The sequence below is a fragment of the Embiotoca jacksoni genome, unplaced genomic scaffold (genome assembly GCF_022577435.1).
Source record: "Embiotoca jacksoni isolate LCO1_2020_lvr unplaced genomic scaffold, fEmbJac1.0.p SCAF_16, whole genome shotgun sequence".
NCBI classification, from domain to species: domain Eukaryota; kingdom Metazoa; phylum Chordata; class Actinopteri; family Embiotocidae; genus Embiotoca; species Embiotoca jacksoni.
This window is the reverse complement of record NW_027185296.1, coordinates 866,896-887,242: the sequence shown is the minus strand read 5'-3', so window position 1 is coordinate 887,242 and position 20,347 is coordinate 866,896. Positions and strand designations below refer to the sequence as shown.

The 20,347-nt window shown below is 41.5% G+C and overlaps 1 protein-coding gene across 1 annotated transcript; it reads left to right on the top strand.

Annotated features, from left to right (window-relative positions):
- Window positions 1-104: 104 nt before the first annotated feature.
- mmachc (metabolism of cobalamin associated C) lies at window positions 105-4,182 on the top strand. Its single transcript, XM_069150063.1, has 5 exons — window positions 105-330; window positions 521-718; window positions 2,222-2,374; window positions 2,492-2,668; window positions 3,130-4,182. The coding sequence occupies exons 1-5, from the start codon at window positions 241-243 to the stop codon at window positions 3,289-3,291; spliced, it is 780 nt and encodes a 259-aa protein (XP_069006164.1). The 5' UTR covers window positions 105-240; the 3' UTR covers window positions 3,292-4,182.
- The last annotated feature ends 16,165 nt before the right edge of the window (window positions 4,183-20,347 follow it).

Here is a 20,347-nt window from a genome sequence, read left to right as displayed (position 1 = left end):
AAGGCTTTCTGGGTATTGTAGTTTATTATATATATGGCAGGAGTCGTCAGTTGAAAATTATAGGGGTAGTCCTGCGCTATACCCGCTCATTAAAATGTATTTTAATTTATATTTGGACTTGTCGTTTAGACAGATAGCAAATCATGGCTGAAACGACAAAGAGTTCAGCTTAATTTGTGACTCGACTCATCTAAAAATCAACATATCCCACAATCCAACGCGCCATGTTGACATTCAGCAATGGCCGCTTCCACTGCAAGTGTGGAAAGTATTACAGGACTTCTTGACAACTGTCTGACAAACCTGGGATTTGAAGTGTACCCGCTAAAGGTACAGCGGCCATCATTTCTTCTTTTTTTTTTTAGTGAGTGCCTTTGACACAAAGAGTTCAGCAGTACAGTTCAACACAGTCATTAACTGCTCAATCTATTGAGCTCTTTCAACACGTTTCTTCCTGTGTTTCTTCCTTCCACATCCTCGCTGGACTTTGTGCTCCTGTGCAACTCCTTCATGGCTGCAGATCGGTTGGTACAACTGCGTGCTGCCTCCCGCCCTGCACCTCTCCTACCCCAATGACAGCTTGGCCGTGGTGGTGCTCAGCACCCCCGACATGTTTGAAAAAGCCTTCCTGCCCTTCCTGGAGCAGAGGGGCTGCCGGGGACTGTCTGACCCCATCGACCAGTGCGTCCGACACTGTGTCACCTCGGCCGTCTCGCAGGTGAGGATGGGGAACTTTAGCAGCATTTTATTTCCCCACGTCACACATTTTTGATTGGGGTCAACACTGCGGGGCATGCATTTTTCTAAAATGTGGCTGCGAGAAAAACAAGTGAAGGCTGTTGTCACCGGGGCTGAGTTTGATGTCGATCTCACTTGAGCACACATGGGTCAAGTGCCGCGTGGTCTGTCATCATTTTTTTTTTGCTGCCAACGCTACATCAAACGGGGGGGAGGAGGGGGGAAACAAAACTGCAAATCACCACAAAGTCACCAGCGGTGCAGATTTCAGCAGAATTAAATGGAAACTTGCACAAAGAAAAGTAAACACAGCTGCAAAAAAAAAAAAAGACTGGAAACTATTTATCAGCAATTACTGAAGCTGGTGGAAGACGAGTCTCGGAGTCTGTAATTCGTCGATCTGTGGGTTCATTCTCACTGAAAGCCAAATATCATTTTCAGAAAGACGAGTAATAAACGCTAAAATAACTTGTGCTTCACCCGCTGTGCAGCACAGATCAGCACACAGTGGTAGTGAGCCGGCCCTGCATAAGACCATGTACTGTGTAACTTCAGCGTCCTCTTGTGCTTATTGTATTTACTTAGCGTGAATGTTCAGAAAGTTTAATTTGAGTAAATATATTTAAATATAAAAACCTACCTGTAACCTACATTATATACGGTGTGTGTTTAGACATACAACTTTGAGACTCCCTGTCAGTCAGTATTGGTAACGTGTCCTGCATTGTCCCACACAGATATACTCTTTGCCCCACATTTAGTTTGTTGGGACCTGCTCACTCTGCGTGTGAGGGAAAGGTTGAATGGTTGATAACGGGGATAAAATCCTCTGTTCTACATATCATTTCATAGCACAATATTGATCCTTTATATAGATGTATTGTGACACAGTAGATTATCCGGAAATTCATTTGAAATAACTATCTGTCTTTGGGCTCCATGTTATAAACTGTAGGGTAAAATCTATCAAGGTCTAACAGTGCACTGTATGTCGTCATGAGAGCTAACTGGACTCAGGCCTAAAGTCTATGAGTCAGGAATATGATTGCAATTAGAGCGGAACCAATTCATTGAGTAGTTGATCAACAGAAAATTAACTGTTTTGATAGTTGATTTTTATTTTATTTTTTTAATAAAAAAAATACAAACATTCTCGGATTTTAGCTTCTTGAATGTGAATATTTTCTGGTTCGTTTAGTCCTCTATGATAATAAACTGAATATCTTATGGTTGTGGACAGTTTCTTAGACAAACAATAGGAGATATTTTAGATTGCACCGTGGGCTTTTTGAAGCACTGGTCGACATTTTTCACCAGTTTTTGACACTTTAAAGACCAAACTAATCAGTTAATTGAGAGAATAATTGACTGAATAATCGGTAATGAAAGTAATTGTAAGTTGCAGCCCTAATTCCAACTATAACCATTTTCATGACCTGCTTGTGATTCCTACATATCTCCTTCACCTCTTCCTGCCCTGCAGTGCTTTCCAGGACAGAAGGTGGATGTGAGTTTCGACTACGAGCTGCTGCCCAGCAGGAAGCCGAAGTTCCTGGCACAGACTGCTGCTCATGTATCTGGAGCAGCTTTTTATTACCAACAGTCTGATGTCACAGATCAACCCTGGGCTAAAAAAGTAATTAATGCTGTTCTTTTTTTTTTGGTGGAATGTCATTAGTTGCTGCACAGGAGCAGCCTTTATCTCCCCGTCTCCTCACCTGAGTTTTGCGTATCTGGTTTTGTTTGCCTGTAGAAAATGTTCGGGGTGTGTGTGCACCCCAGGTTCGGAGGCTGGTTCGCCATCAGAGCTCTGTTGGTGTTTGGAGATGAGACGGTGGGCTCTGGGCTGGTGCAGCCTGTTCCTCCTGACTCCGTGTCTTCCAGAGAGGACAGGATACAGCTGCTGGAGGATTACAACCTTCGCTGGCAGGTGCAGCACCTCTGCTCTTTTAGCCCTAACACCTGTGACACACACACAGTAAATACACACCACCAAACTGTTTCATGCCAAAAATCCCCCGACAGATAGCCTTTAGATGAAAGACCGCCCATGTGTTGGAGGTTTTGTTGTCCTGTGGGCCCCCCTCCTGAGAAGATTTCAGTCTGTCTGCAGTGTGGATGAGATGAGAGTGAAACCTGTGGCGTTATATAGTCTCTTTCATGAGGACATAACACAGTGCTGCACAGGATACACATTTGTTTTATTTACATTTATTTGAACAAAAAGACAATGAATGATGATTCACGTCAGTAGATCAGTGACACTTTGTTTCATGTTTGTTGGCATTTTAAAAACTATAATTTCACTGCCCCAAATTAAACAGTTTTGACCATGTCACGGTATACCAAATTAGTGTATCGTTAAATGTTCTTTCTATTTTGTGACTGTAGGACTGGAGCTACAGAAACATTGTCCGTCCAGTCCAGACCTACTCTCAGAAACAGAGGGACTACTTCTCCACTCCGCCTGCTCAGCGTTCTGCTCTACTCAGGTCTTGGGGCTTTCTGCCGAATGAAGATGATCAAGCCGATCCCACCTCAGAGTCCCGTTAACGGACATGGCTGAAAGAGAAGAAAAGTTGAATTGTGGAAGTAACGTCCATCCTTTCTGGGTGAAAACCTCCGCTGCTCGCCAGATTTTGAATTAATTTTGGAATTAACCTGAGCGTTCAGCAGAATACTGAGACATGTTGGGCTGGCATGTTGATTAATGCTTCTACACTTTGTGCAAAGACACTTTGAGGCCCTTTTCCAGGACTTGAATTTGCGTGTCCAGTCTGTATGGCTGTTATGATGTCCACACTACTTTAAAATAGCATGTTATATTTGCCTTACTGATAATCAGCTTCCTAAAAGCAAAGTTAAATGCTGCTTTTGTTTGAGGGGAATACTTTGTTTTTGTCTTTGCATCATTTTGGTTTCATGTTTGACGGTACTGCTACCATTCTTAATGTTGGATAATGATTGATAAACGGTGTTCAGCGGATAATTGTGGAAAGTTGACTGACCTGTTAAACATGGCAACAATCTGCCATAGTTTGAAGAGAAATTAACTTTCTACACTTGCTTGTTGCATCTCACCAGAAAATACAGACTATAGATGTACAAGTAGCTACTTCACCCAAACATGACTCGTATTCAATACCAAACACAAGAGGGTTCGAGAAATCTCGCTTCATCAGCCTGTTTGAATCTGCATTTGTAAGTGCCACACTTGATCACAAAAAGAACTCTGCTTTACTTTTTCTGCAATATGTGTATTTGATTTAATAGTGAGACCATAAAAGGTCAGGTAAGAGAAAACCAACATAAAAAATAAAAACATCTATATTTCTTTTTTTTTTTTTTAAACAGTACTATTGTTAGAAGTGCATGTTTGTCTCAATTATCCACAGTAAAATTGTTTATTTATTTATTTTTTAAATAAACTATTTTTTATTTGTGTATCCTTTTCAGAGTTTTGCAATTCAAATTGAATTTAACTACTGGAAAAAAATATTATTTTGATATCATTGGCCTCAAAAGTATTCAGAGCTTCTATGAGCACTGCGACACTCAGCCAGAAAAAAGATCTTAATTAAGAAATCCATCCATTCATCTCTCCTCAGTATTTATTGCTTCCATTGTCCGGTCCTTGTCTCCACTTTACCTGACACTCAGCTTGGTGCATTATAGATGGGAGCTGCCTCTGCCCCCAAGCCCGGTGACAGACTGACTGCTTTTAACCCCTTCGGTCAATGGGTCAGCACCCGACATGACACTGTGACCCCGGACACACACACTCAATCTGTCAAGTTTATATGCTCTTATTTTTAATGACGAGCACAACAGGCTCCACCGGGCACGGAGGGGTTAAGTGTTTCCAGCATCCTGCAACAGCGATGCAGTGCAGGTTACATTTGTAGTTTCACCTCTAGGTGTCACTGTTGTCCTCTTGATAGTGCAGGCCGGGGGTTTGTGCTGCAAACAAACATCTGCAAATGTTCAGCGCTTGAAAAAGTCAAGTAGTGACTGCAGATTACCTGCCTCGCAGTAGAAAGTATACATTTGCACGCTGGAGCTGCCGATCTTGCTGAGCTGTTTGATATCGAAAGTGCCTGTTCTTCCTCCTGCCTTCACTGTTTACTTTTGCTTTCATAATTTGGGATTTTTACCCTACTGAGCTATCCGTTGCTTCACATTTGATGTCCATTGCAACACCCCAACCCTCACTCGCCCCTCTCTCTCTTATTGCATCCCTCTCCTCACCCCTGTTTCCCTCCAGTGCTATTCTGTCTATCTGTGGACTGAATCAGCATTTCAGAGCAGTGTGCCGCAGGCCTGCAGAGAGCCAGACCATGGAGTTAATTATACTCCCACAGATACTCCATCTCTCCCCTTATCCCCCTCCTCTGTTACTCCATCCCACCTCCCTCTCTCTGCTTCTTTCTTTTTCTCACTTTTTCTCTTGTCTTTCGATGTATCAGTAAACTGTTCAGTTCTCAGCACCGACATAAACTTCTAAGGGAAAGTCATTACTCATAATTGCAAGATTCATAAAACCTTTTATCATTGGTTCTACGTTTCCTCCAAAAAATCTGATGCTACATTTGATGCATAGACAAAACAGTCAAAGACAAGGCAGCACATTTACATAATTGGATTTAACCAGGCCATTTTTTTCCTCATGCTACATCTTCCAGGAGCTGTTTAGCACAGAAGACTCATCAGAATGATCAACTTCTTGCTTGTTCCCTCTTCTGTGGTTAGTTTTGAACCTAGGGGTTCCTTCTGAGGAGGAACATTTTTCTATGGAGAAATCTGCCAGTGTTCGAGGCCAACTCTTTAATAGTTGTTAGGGTTTGCAGATTTTTTTTGCTGTTGTGGGGGTGTAAACTTTGTCCTCAGAGGTGAGCAGCGTGCCTCATTTCACTGCAGCTAGCAAAACACTAATATGTGGTGGCATAACGTTTAGGTTGCATGTTCTAAATGATGCAAAAAGGACAAGCTGGGAAGGGTAAAGGGGGATACTCCTGATGATCCAGCTCCCTCTTTTCACTTCTGTTCAGTATCCTGCAGGAAACCACAGTGCAACTCGAGTTCTGGCAGGCAGAGCTACAGCGCCAAGCTTTTGTGGTTCCTGTGTTTTTTCAGGACTGCAGAGGCAGTTCTGGACTGGTTATTTAAGGTTATGGAAAGGTTATTTGCATTACAATGCTAGAGGCAATAAACACACAAAAATATAACAGAAACACGCAAACTTTCAGATGTCATATTTTTCAGTGTTAGTAAATGCTGCATTGATTTCTGGAGCTATTGTCTGACAGCAAAAAGGCTTGTAAATCCAATAAAATGTGGTGCAGGGTTGCAGCTCATAAAATAAAAAAATGAGTTTGGGATCAGTGTCAGAAGTGTGCTGGACAGTAATTGCATGTTTGTGTGCTGCAAAAAAGTGATCTGGAGAAAAGAGGAGAAAGGCAAAAAAAAAAAAGACGATTGGTGTTTCGTGAGTTGTGGATCAGTGAAGCAGTGTTATCCGCCCACAGACATCAGCTAACAAGCAGAGGGGAAAGGCCAGCAGCGTACCAGCAACAGAGGAGGAACTGGAAGCTGAGTGGGGGGAGGAAAGGACCGACATCCAGAGAGTTTAGTCTAATCTTTAATTTAATGTTCACGATTTAGTATTCAAAATTGAGAATAAAAAAAAAGGGAGAGTGGATACACTGAGTTTTTAAATATTACACAGAGGTTGAGATTTATGAAAAATATGGAACAGCTTAATTATAACTCTTCTCTTTCTCTGTTTCCTGCGCTTCCTATCTCTGCTTACTCTGACAAAATAGCCTCATATTTTCTCAAAGGGCCCGTCTCTCTTTAAACCACTCCGCTTCAGTGTATATGCGTGTGTTTCTAGAGGTTTTGAATTTTTAAACCCGTCTCCTTATCAGTTTCATGGCTTAGCATAATTAACTAGTCCTCTGCCTCAGAATCCGCCCTGCAGCCAATCTGTTGTTGGTTGGTGTTGTGGAGGCCAATGGATGAAGAGAGGGAGTGGTCAGCTAAGAATGGAAAGAAGAGAGAAAGAGAAAGATGAGTGGGGGGTGGGCAAGTAGAGGACTGTCCAATTATCTCATTATCAGACTCAACCAGGCGATAAAACTTGAAATCCTTCCTTACAAATACAGCATTAGATCAATCCTTAATGCTCACTCCTCTCTCTTGCGTCTCTTTCTTTCCCTCGGTCTCTCCCATTAATGTGCACTGAGCATGCCAATACATACGTCTCATTTAGTTTGTCAGAAAGACACGACTTTGGCCACTGAGTCCACGTGCAAACAGAAGACTCTTCTTCCCACGGAAAGCAAGCCACTAATGTGTGGCAGCTGATGATAGGACAAATGATCATGTTTGTTCACGTAGTGGAAAATGCTGCGAGAAACCTCCGAGCTACTGGGATGCCCACATATGTGCATAACATGGTGCGTTAATGTGTCTAAATAAATCTTTTTAGATATGTTATAAATGTAAACTAATGAATGGTATAGACTGTATGTGGCCAAAGATGTCACAACAGCAATATTCTGGCATGTGTTTGGAGAAAAACAACATCACTACATCCCCCGACACCCCTTCATCTCCACTAGAACCCTGCCATCACTGAGCAGGGTGGCAGTCAGACAGGAGAGAAGGATTAGCCCAAACTGAGGTTCCCATTACATAATCCACCATTTTAGATTAACTTCATTCCCCTGAGAACCTGATATATTTAACCCTTAACCACTGAGGAAGGAGAGCTGCAGCCTCACAGGAAACACAGAGGATGGTTATTATTTGCAGCATAAAGAAATCAGCTGTGTCTGTCAAGGCATAAAGTTTGTTTTTATGTTGTTGGAGAGTAAATACAGCATCTTGGGGCCCATCCCTGGGAGTTCAGCTCTAGCTAAATATAGCCTGCACTTAGAGGCAATTGATAAACAATTACAAAATAATAGTTGGTAAGATACAGCAGAACAGCAGCACATACAGTTTGCAAACCAGATCAGTAATGTTAGTTATACAAGCAATTTAAAAAGGAGCTCTCTTCTGCTAACATTTGCCAGCATGAGAAGCTGGTCACACCAGATCAAACAAGTCTGTAGCTGCAGTTACACTGTGTATAAAAATGAGAGATGGAAATGAGGAGGTTTTATTGCCAATCAATTCAACATTGCATTTGCAAGAAGAGGAGTGCGCTATTTCTTATTCCCCCTGTTTTATAGCTCTGCTTTAAGGTCAGAGTCAAGCCTGATCAGCTGCAACCATATTTTAATAGCTCTGTGATTTCCCAAACACTTTGGGAATACAGTTCTTTGATTTCTTCTCAAAAGTTAGCTCACAAGTGTGATACTACTTTTACATCTGTCCAGAAAAGACAATATACGTCCCATTACGGGGAAAAATTGCCTCCTTAAAGGTGTCATTACTTACCAAGAGCTGTGTTCAGTGGTGGAAAGCAACACCAGCGTTTACTCTTTTTCTGCTTCTGTTTTACGAAGAGTTTCAGTCATTGTCGTGTTAGTAGCTGCATTCATAATGTTAGAATAAACTGCTTCTCCTCTTCTCATGTTGGACTGAGGACATACCAGACACCACAGTGACGCACTGCACCATCTGGTGGTTTAAAGTGGTATTGTGAGACAGAACCGACTGCGGCTAGCTGGTTAGCGTTTTAACTCCAGTAGCTGCAACACAATACTTACACAGCTGTGACAAAACATCAACACTGCAATTTCTACACATAGACAACATAAGTTTCATCCATTTTTTTTTAAACAAAATAACTTACAGATATTCTCCTTTAAGATGCAAAAAGAATCAGTTCGTCCTACATGTAAAAGCTGACACAGTAGGACAAATTTTAATAGTTATTTTTAATGACCTGTAAAGCTCACTAAGCAACTAATTATATCATTTGTTTAATCTGTAGCTGTTTTTCCTGTCATCATGCTAACCTTACTTTAGTGGCCGCTGGGTATATACATCTGACACGTGAGTGGTATTGATCTTCTTATTTAACTCTGCAAGAAAGCAGATAAGTGCTTCCTAAGTTGTCACTATTCAACTACTCTTTTAAAGGTTTGTGAACCAGAGAATTTAGTTTTGCTCAAAGTTGAATAGACAAAGGCTCAGTCTACATACAGTGAGCAAATTCCAAGGGAACTGAAAAAGAGCACTGATTTATTATTTGTTCATAGTACGGGAAAATACTACGGCACACTGTGTGTGACTGCAGAGGAAAGAGGGGCTTTCTCACTCCCCGCTGCTGCTTCCTCCTGAATGATTGCACTAAACTCCATCCCTCAGAGGCCTGGTTGTGCTACTGTGCTAAAGGCTCACGCAGTACTACACCCTGAGCTAATTTATTGCCATGCATTAAGTATTACATCACAGCTGCAGATGAACTCTAAATCTGCCACTTATATGAGATTAGCCTCTCACTGTGCTTACAAAGGAAACTGGGAGAAGCAACACTTGCCTCTGTTTGTCCCTGATGTGTTTCTCTTTTGTTTCTGTCTACTGTTCCTACACCCAGGGGCCTTTGTGTGACACGGCAGAGAAAGCTGTGAAAGATGTTTACACATTTTTCAGCTGTCTCTTACCCCCCCCCCCCCCCCACACACACACACACACACACACACACCTCTGTCTTCTCTTTGCCTCTCCCTTTACTTCACCTCTTCACGTCTCTCCAGCTCCCTAGTGAGCACCATCATGTATCGTGTTGCCGGGCAATGGAAGAAATTCTTGCTTGCTCACTCTCCGTTATCATTACCTGTGATTACTCTCTGTGGGGTCCGTGGGCGCCAAGACAGAGTAATAGCACGGTTTCAATTGGCAGTTTGAAAGTTTAGACTTTGTCCTTTTCCCTCTCACATTACTTGAACTGAAATGTACTGTTTCAGTGTGAACACAAGCGAGCAAAAAGAACAGACTGTTTCTTCTAAGCTTCAATGTGCACATGCAAGTAAACCATGATGATGGAGTTATTGACCTAAAGCATTAGATGGTGTACCGTATGTGTGTTTATGTGCGTGTACTATCCACCCACACCATCATGCTTCATCCTGGGTTTTGCATCCTGCATTATTGCACTGTACTGCAGTCTTAGAAAGCACTAAATACACGCTACAGGTATGTGTGTCTTTGCATTTTAATGTGCTTTAATGTAAATGATCTCTGTCCTGAAAGCAACCTTGCCTCTGCATTATTATCCAGTTTTATCAAGTCAATATTTCCTGCACATGCACACAGTAAAGTATCTTATACATCTTCTTAATGGAAGTAAGTGCTGCTCCTATTCAGTGTTTGACCCTAAAGTCAGAAATAGGCTGATGTGGATCTACTGGTGGTAGGTGATTTAGTCGTATGGGTAGTTTATGTGTCAGTGAGCACCACTAAGTAAAATATCCCTTGTAATGGAGATGGTCACAGATCAAGTCTCATCCAAGCCAAATACTGAAATATTCACAGGTTGATGTGGAACTTCATCTGCGCACTCTGAGAAAGCAAGAAGATGCTGCAGGCTTTGCTTTCAGACCTTTGAGTGCTAAGCGCACCTGTCATCCACCATTCAGCATCAGTAAGTGTAATGGGAGAACAGATGAATTCATTAGGCTCAGATTGACCTGCTATGACGAGCAATTTAGTTTGAAACACAGTTAGGCACCTGCGGGAGAGAGGAAATTAGCATTTTAAATAGGGATGATTATAGGCCAGGCCACAGTGTGTGTGTGTGTGTGTGTGTGTGTGTGTGTGTGTGTGTGTGTGTGTGTGTGTGTGTGTGTATGTGTGTGTATCTTTGTGTGTAGCCAGACATATAGACATCTCTCACTTACTTGAGTAACACATCACTGTGGTTTATGCCATCTGAAATATTGACACAACATAATGCTCTCCTCCCACGCCTCAATGCACTTTTTATAAATAGAGTGCCGGTGCCAAACGCAGCTGGAGAGCACTTCTGAGAGCACTTGAATCTGACACAACACAAAGAAACCACTCTGCACTACTCCTACATTTAGCTGGCAGGCTTTACAAAATAGTTACCAGTGTGAGCATTTAAATTACAGATGGCTTTGATATGATAGTAACATGAGCATATCAGCTTTAAAGAGACTGCTGGTAAAATTCAGTTAGCCTGTGTATAAGAGGTGAGGTTAGTCATTTAGGAACTCCAAATTTGATTTCCACAAGTGTTATTTTTTTGGCCTCTTGTTGGAAAAATCTGCCAGTTAAAATTGTGTACACACATTCCTGGTCTCCAGAGGATAAATCACAATTACTGTGATAACGTCCTGTTTCACTCCCCTCTAGCACCACCATGAAGTTCACATTTGGGGTTTTGAGTGAAATGTCACAACCAGACATAATGCCATAAATTTTGTTAAACATGTACAGTGTATAACCCCGCCTCAATATGAACTGTGACAACAGAAATTACCACTTTACTTTCCATATACTGCCATCATCATATCACAAGTTTGGTTTGTCCAGAACTAGTTTTACTGAAATACATGAAAACCTAATGACCATCAACCTCGGATGAACTTAGCGCTTAGTGCTAATTAGGAAATGTTAACATGTAAACATGTGCACTCTTAATCTTGTTCAGACATGTTCATTTGGTCATACTTTTTTTAATTACATTATTTTTGATTATTTATTTTTGTAAATTAAACATTTTTTCTGGTGATCCTAGCAAACAATGAAAATAAGCCAGAACACAGCCACCAAAAAAAAAAAGACATCAAGAGAAAAAAAAAAATAAAAAATGATGAAACAACAGGACATCACAATCAACAATGACTTTTAAAGATATTTTTCTCTGAAACTTCAGTATAAAATGGGCCAATGTTCAATAAGTAAAAGCAGACAAGAGGGACTGATTGCCTGCCTGTAGCTCAGAACGATAAAGATCAACCAGTGACGGTCTGAGACTTCAGCACAAATTCATTCACAGGAGGTCATGGATGATAAAAATAGTTTAAAAATGGAGTAGTTGATTGGTCCAGTTATAAGTAACTTCATGGATCTGGTTTGCTAACCAATCAGAGAGGGTGAACGTGTGTGTATTGGAGGGTGTGTGTGAAGGATGTAAGACTGGCTTCTCTTACATGATGTTCCAGCATGTAAATGCTCTCCACTGTAACGGCACTCACTGTGCTAAATCCATTAGCACTTTTGCCTACAGTCATGCGTTATCTCCCTCTTATCGTTTGCAGCAACACAAAAAAACTTGTCTCCTTTCTGTAAAAGGCCAACAAGCCATGTTCAAAGAGCGACATAGGATGAATCCCTGAAGTTTTTTTTTATTCATAGATAGTTTAATATCGCACCTCTTAGGAGACCTCAGTTTAGAGAAGGATTATTCTGACACTGACATCAGCTGATGTCAGAGATGAAAGATAATAGTTCTGCATATGTTTCCATCACCAACCAGCAATGAGTGTTTTTAATCTATTTAAGAAGAGAGCATGCAAAGTTGTTGAATAATGTCAGAATAATCACATCATACAGTATAATTGCATTACAGAGTTAAACAAGCGTCCTTGAATGCACTTGTTGTCAAATGTCTCATTCAGCAGCTGTCAGATTTCTTGTGTAGTTCTTCACTGCAAATGCTGCAAACAAGGCTGAAAAGGGTTTCCATTTACTCACAGGCACACTCACACACACTCTCACACACACTCTCTCTCACACACACACACACACACACACACACGCGCGCACACACACACACACACACACACGCACACACACACACACACACACACACACACACACACACACACAAGGTTCAGGCTGGCTGAGTCAGTCTTGTCGAGAGTTACAAACATCTGCTCTGCCTCACACACATGCACACAGTTCATTTGTCAGATCGATAGCAAAGCCTCATGGTGAAAAGAGGGAGGCCCGTGTGGAGGACAGGAAACACAGAATTGTATCTCGTCTTCCTCTTCCCATCTTTTATCCTGCTCTCTCTTGTATTGATCCAAAAATGGCGTTTTTAGCTGCAGCCTCCAGAGTGATATCTGACCCTGCTTTTTACAGATTGCTCTCTTTTTCTAGGTGTATTAAGGAAGGTGCATCAAAACTTGCTCATGCTACTATCTAATGTCAAGCAAACTCGCTACTTTGACTGAATTTGTCCCCAAAAGTAAAACAAATATTTCCAATAGTGAATAGCTTATTTGATGATTTTTAGATTACTGAACAAGATTTGCACCATCCAGCTGGAGTGAAAGTATGTTTAGGGCTTCAGGGAGATTGTTAGAGATAGGAGAGTACAAGGTGGATAGCAGTGAGACAGAGTAATCTGCTCTTTGTCCTCCTGGAAAGCAATAAAGATCACAGCCAAACTCATCAGCCCACCACGAACTTTGGGAGTGTAGCTGTAGTTAAAGAGTGCTGTGAGTTATTAAGTTTGTGCTGGTATTCTCCTGATACCGGAAAATTGCTGGTGAAAGAGAAATGCTTACATAAAGTGTGTTGCACCGGTTATTCAAAAGTTTTTTTCTGGCGGAAGCGCAGGCTCTTGTGCTCATGCCACTGTGTTGTCCATCTCACAGCCGTCAGCAGCAGCTGCTGGGCTGAAGTGTGCTGTTTCATCTGAGTGGGTTTCTTCTTGGCTATATTCAGTGTCTCCTGAGAGGAGTCAGATTATACTTCTACCTGGAACAGGATCAAGAGCCCTTCCATCACCCAAGCACAGCTACTATAACCAGCCTTGCAAAGTGCTGAGCCAGCAGTTTCTGAGAAAATGGTGTGTGAGGATCTATCCTTTATTTGTGTTTTGACAAAAATGCGAAGTAAGCATAAAGGCTTTACATTTCTCTGAGGTTGAACAGGTTGCCCTCGCTGCATGTACCTTTTCATGCGGAAGGATCCATTCAATCAGGAGACTCTCAACATAATAAGTCTTTTCTCTACCCTGTCGAAGGTCCTTGGCTTTGTTTAAACTCTCCTCCAGCTCTTATCCCCTTCAGCTTTATGTTCCATGCCCTGACTCTCTTCTCAATCACTGAAAATTATTGGAGGATATATCAAAAACAAAAGTAGCTGGAAAGTAACTAAGCATTCTCTAAAAGAATGGGGAGGCTACAATTGGACACACGTTTATGACACTACTTTTGTCAGACAAATATGGGATCAATATGTAAAACTCCACTACTGCAAAACTACAAAACTAGCCTACTACAACTACAATACAAAAATAAAGTTGTATTATTGATTGAACAGGCAGTAGCTTTAAATATATATATATTAATAAATACTTTGATACTTGCCAATGCTAATACATTACTCATGTACAATTTTAAATCCAACAATTTGAAGTGTAAACAGCTGTAAATCTTATAGTTTGACACTTATTTACTTTCCTGATGGGAGTTAAATGACCAAATTAATACCACATTCAAATTTGTACCCTAAATAAGTATCTAAAGCTAGTGAGCTTACCTTAGTGTAAAGATTGGAAACAGCCAGCCTGGCTCGGTTAAAAGTAGGTTATATCACCTCGCAGCAGCTCCAGTGCTGATAAATTAACATATTTCTCTTGTTCATTAAATCTGTACAAAAACTGAAGTGTTAAAAAGACAAGTCACCTTTTTACAGGAGTACATTTTTGTGCTGAGAGCAGTTGCCAGGCAAAACAGTGGAGACTTCATAAGGTTACTGCTGCAAGACAAATGACTTCTTTCCCCATTTTTATGCCTTTATGCAAAGTTAAGCCAAGCAGATGGCTTCATGACGGTGTGCTCATTTATTGTCTTGGCAAGAAAGCATTTAGATGTATTTCCCAAAATGCAGACCTTATAAGTCAACCATGTATATCTGTGATGGAGCTGCAGTTGACAGTGGCCACCTTCTTATGTGCCAGCTCGTAAACCCTAAACTCACTAAGAGGAGGCAGAAGTTCACTCTGACATGGCTGCTGAGATGATGTCACAGATGGCTGGTTTCTTGAAGTCAGATATATCAGCTGACCTATGCAGTTAAGTGGAACTCTTTTAGTGTTTTTTGATGATATTTCCCCTTCTATCTACAAGGCTTCTTCTGTCCTGACAGATTGAAGGGGACTTCTTTTAACTTCTGGGGTCGTTGAGAGCCGTTAAGAGTGATGAAAGTCACGTGTCGGACCCACCTGGCCATGCTGTGGATCGGTAAGGTCACAATACTCATGATGTGACCGAACCACCTTTTCACACATAGGCTTTCCTCTCAAAACGTTAATGCGACATAAGAACATTTACAACGTAGGATACTTTCTATTCACGAGAGAGACCAGTTCAGTGATGACTTCACAGACTTTATTTGTCTTTGAAAAGTCTGACAATAGTTTATTATGCTGATCTGAATTCCAAAAGCAGTTCATATCGATGTCTCCGCTAATGTTTTAATTTGACACCCCAGTAGAGGACCAGAATGAAAATCATGATACTTGACAAAGAGAAAAAGCAAAGGGAGAGAGAAGAAGAGAAGAGAGAAGAATACGTGATGAGACCTCATTAAGGCTATAACCAAGCAAGCGAGTGCGCGTGCACGCTTGTTCTCCAGTGTGTGTGCAACCCGCCGAGCATGATCCAGTCATTTTTGTGTGCGTCTGCGTCAGAGTGTGCAGATCTAAGAAGCCCCTGGGAGGGTTAAGTAGGGAAACAGAAGAGATTGAGGTGGGGAATTCTCATCAAAAGCTTCCAAATCAGGAAAGGTGTCGACAAGAGCCACCTTGCAAGGGGACAGAGGGGAACAGAGACTAAAGGAGGGGTGTGTGTGTGTGGCAGTGGTGGGTGCTGATAAAAGACAGAGGAGTCATATGTCTGACATGAGGGTGGCAGCTATGATGCTGGAGCGGAAGGTAAAATACAGGAGGAACGGGAGTTACGTGAACAATTACTAAGAATAGCAGTTTAAAGGAAGGAGGGGTGAGTTTACATAGATATGCGTCACGATGTCGGGGCTCCACCTTGGGGGCGAGGTCATGTTGAGAGGGGGGGTGAGGAGCTGGTGATGGAAAGAGGGGGTGGGGTGGGTCCTTGGGGGCAGTCCTGTGGTAATGAGCTGTTACTCTCAGAGGAAGACAAGCGCTATTACAGGAGCACTGAGCTGCTATTCTGAGGTTCAATCTGCTTGGTTCACCTTCTCGTGCCGTTCAGCACAGATACAGGCTCTCCCTTTGACAGCCCGCTAAATGTAAAGAGGAAGGGAGATCTTTGGATTTCTTGTGAGAGAATCCGATCTGGAAAACAAGTCAGGAGAATGTGTCAGATCAGTGCCGAGTCTGACATTTCAGTGGAGGATGGAATCACTTTGACACAGTTATGTTTAAGTCAGATCTGATATCTGTGTTTCCTTCACAACTGTTTGTTTCATCTCCCTGCTGTTCTCCTCTCTCTGTTCCTCTTGTCTGTCCAATGCAGGTGCAGGATTCTTGTTTTATAGGACTTCCAAACCAACTCACAGACATCATGCCCTTGTTTCTCCACAAGTTCAAAGCTGCAGCCCTGGAGGGGGAGTTGCCATCAGACGGCCTGTCAGCAAGTCAACAGGTCGAGGTCAGAAAGCCAAATGTCTGCTGGGGACATTTGCTCATCATTTTGGAGTCAAGCTGGGGTGACAAACAGCTCTCTGTCTATTCCCATTGTGATTCACATAATGTCTGTACATCCAGTACAAGACAGAAAATGTGTCTGCTGTTGCTCCTGTTTGGGCAATTTTTAATTTTTTTTACGTTTGTTGCATGTTTGCTTAAAACAGTCTGACTCAGCTTATCACTGCACATGAACTCTCCTTCACCTCAAGTTCAAAACTCAAGATAAAATGTATCTTAATGGCAGATTACACTCATTTTACACAAAAAATGATGTAATTCATAGAGTTTTTACGACACAGGCTTTTACGGGCAGGAAAGGATCTAACAGAGGGGGCTACTGAACTGAACTCTGTTAAGTGTAATGTTTTTTAAGCTTGACTGACACCATAAAAGCTAAAAGTCAGAGTACATTCATCCACTGTTGCTTCAATTGTGCTATAATGCTTTCTTTAATTTTGTCCCATACAAGTTCCCTAATTGCATAAATGTTTTAATGCTAAATGGCTGGAATATCTTTTTAACATGAAATATAAACACATCAAGTTGCATTTAGAGAAAATGTAATGCTACATTTTTATATCATGTTTATATTTAAATACCATCTCTCCTGAAATATTTAAATTTTCTTGCCATGTCAGGACATCAAACTGTTCTGACATGGCAAGAAAATGAAAATATTTCAGAGGCGGGTGAAGAGCTGTTGTATATGAGGAGATGGAAATATTCAGCAAAAAAAAGAGGAATCGAGACAATAAAGTAAAAATAGTTCTCCTTTCAAAAGAGGAGTTATTCTGTTTAGTTGTCATGAATAAAAATTGTTTTTATTTCTCAAAATGAAATACATTCTCAAAATGAAGTCAATCTTCCAGACTGGTGTCTAATTTGACAAACATAATAATTAGAAAAAAGTGATTCTTTTTCTGGAAATATGTTTCAGAGTCATGATCATCCATTTAGCCGGTGGAGTTGCAGAGTATTTTTTTGTTGCTGTTAATGTTTCTGCTGCCTGACTTAATCGGATGGTTGAACCACACGGAAGGAATTCTTAAACAAGGCGAGACCGACAGTCACACCAGCAGTAAATTTTATGTCTGAGTGGGAAGGCTTGAGCTTGGTGGCTGTTGTAGAGAATACAAAATTAACTTATAATGATAAACTGCTAAGAGTGCACTCAGCATTAACTAAAAGAACCAGCCACAGCATTTAATATTCTCCCTACAAACAAGTCTTGTTGCAAATGGGAGGAGAGAAAAACACTAAAGCCAAATGAAATGGTTCCTTGTCCTTGTTTTTCTGCCTCCGTGTGTCAGTGTGACCTGGTGACACACAGAGCTGTCAGGATCGATTGAGGCTCCTCGGAGCTGGCAGCAAAGACCAGGCCTGGCATTCTGGCATCGGCATGCCATGTCTGGTCTACCATCCCCTCTTTAGAAAGCCCTCGGCCACAGTGACGCACCGTTAACCAAGTGGAGCTGCAGCGCACATGACTAAGAAACACTTTATCTATTTAACATTAGCACAAACACACGCATAAACACAAATATTTTACACCATTGGCTGGGCTGCCGGGCTGAACCTTCACACCTACAACATGTGCCGTAGATGGATAAACTCTCAACCTGCATGATACCCTCTCCCCTCAACCGTGTCTCTTCCTTTCTCTCCCTACATTAAGTGCCAAGTGAAGACAGCTCCACTGCAGTATCTGACCCATCCTGGCAGAGGTGACGTTGGATAATAAAACCACTGTTCCTGCCAAAAAGACAAGAGGAGATAAGGGAGGGAGGAAAAGAAGGAAAAAGGGAGAGTAAAAGACAAGACAAATATGGAAAGAAAGGCAACAGTGGAAAAGGAAGAGGAGCAAACAGGAGAAGGAAGAAAAGCTGGGGCCACGGCGGAGGCAGAGAGAGTTTGACATAGGGATTTGGAGAGGCTGAGAGACAAATAAAGATAATAAAAGAAAGAAAAAGGTAGTTTAGGATTGACATTGTTTAAGGTTGCAGGTGCAGCATTATGCATTTTCTCTTTCTTCCCTACCCCTCCATCACTCTGTCACTCCTGACTCCAGTGCCAGGGCGTTGGTGCAGAGGCTAGATCAATCACCTCTTTGCCCTCCTTCCACACAAATATGCTGACATTGTAGGTGTATTTTTTCACACTGTGTGGACACGGAAGATAGGAAAGATCCGGAGGAAGCATGCTTGTTAAAAAAAAGAACGAAAATACAGTTAGTGGTTAAACATCAGTCTATCATTTTAATTAATAGTAAAAGATAAAATGTTACTTAATATAAGTTACCGCAGTTTTAAATAGCCATAACCACGAGACATACAGAGGCAAGTTCTGTGAAAATTCATACAATGATCTGTGTGGTTGAATGTGTGTGTGTGTGTGTGTGTGTGTGTGTGTGTGTGTGTGTGTGTGTGTGTGTGTGTGTGTGTGTGTGTGTGTGTGTGTGTGTGTGTGTGTGTGTGTGTGTGTGATTGTGTTTTGAAGTGTGCAAAGCCAAAGACGAGAGATTAGAAAGAGGATAGCTACTGTAAATCAGACAACCCAGATCACAGGCCAGTGAATAACAGGATGTGTGTGTGTGTGTGTGTGTGTGTGTGTGTGTGTGTGTGTGTGTGTGTGTGTGTGTGTGTTTTTGTGTATGTGTGTGTGAGTGTTTATGTGTTTCTAAATGTGGGCACTATATAATATAGGTCAAAGACCCTAAGTGCGTTGTTGCTCAGTGTGGTGTTTTGTTTTTCTTTGTCTGCGTGAGTGCGTTTCTAATGTATAGTAAGTGTGTCATGCCACTGGTCCAGAATCACAACCCTCCCAAATCAGATCTTAAAACATGAACAAGAACTACGCCTACTTCTGGCTCATCTGCAGAAGTTTTAGCTAATAAATATAGAATCTTATAAATACTGTTGTCACTTTGGGTTTTAATCATACTATGTTGATTTCAGCTACCTATGACTGCTCTGTTTACCACACAGACTGACAGAACAGAAAGTTCATGTTTTCCAAAGCTTCCCATGAACTCTAAGCACTTTGAAGGAGTGCCCATAAAGGAAAATTACAATGTTTTCAACTTGGGTTTTTTTCTATTGAATGTGGCCACTCTAACTGGGATACTTGAGGATATTGCAGCTCTATCTGAGAGCCTGCTTTGTGTGTTTACTTCAATTTTGATTTATAGACACAAATTTAAATAGATATTTGGGAAAACTTTAGGAGATTTGTGCTGCTTGCCCAGATATACGTCATTTTGAGTCACATTTCTAGCATCTCTGCAACAGAGGTGGCGACTACAAAGTTAATCACACTGGCTCCCGATTGTGAAAATAAGACCAAGGTAAAACATATTGGCGTTTTTTGTTCAGGTATCCTCTCCACTAGTTGTGTTTTCCTTTATCTCCTCTCTTTCTCAGGCTTCTCTTAATGCCATTCAAGGGCAAGCAAGCAGAGGGAATCCTGCTGACGGCCACACTCTCCTCTGCTCCCACACAATGTCATCTGCAGAAATGCTTTAATGCTGAAAGTGTACATGTGTGTGTGTGTCAGCTCTCAAAGTGGGGTCATGCGAAAAGTGATGCATAAACATTTGTTGATTTTGACTCTTCCCCTCTTCCTGGTTCTATTTAAATATCCCACATATGATTTCTCACCTCCTCGGATGAAAGAGATGAGAAGCAAGAACTCTGCTACATCTTTGTCCACTTAGGCCCTGTTGTCAGTAGAGAGCACAGGGGATGTGAGGGATAATGTTAAAACTTGGGCTAAAAGGATCTACAAAGAAGAAAATGCTTGTCTTTTCCCCTGGCAGCCTGTTTTGTGTTGTTTATGTGTGTGTGCACATGAGTGTGTGCAATGATGGGATGTATTATTGACTTATTGCATTAGATGGTCTCTGTGCTTCATGCTTGCGTTCTAACATCGTCCTCAGAGAAATAATGGGATCATATCAGTCTGAGCTCACAAACCCAAACGCACGCACACACACACACACACACA

Excerpts from the sequence above, each read along its gene's own strand:
- mmachc (XM_069150063.1), top strand. The coding sequence starts at position 241 with ATGGCCGCTTCCACTGCAAGTGTGGAAAGTATTACAGGACTTCTTGAC. Across the intron at positions 719-2,221 it reads TCACCTCGGCCGTCTCGCAG|TGCTTTCCAGGACAGAAGGT; the intron begins GTGAGGATGGGG and ends CCTGCCCTGCAG. Across the intron at positions 2,375-2,491 it reads ATCAACCCTGGGCTAAAAAA|AAAATGTTCGGGGTGTGTGT; the intron begins GTAATTAATGCT and ends GTTTGCCTGTAG.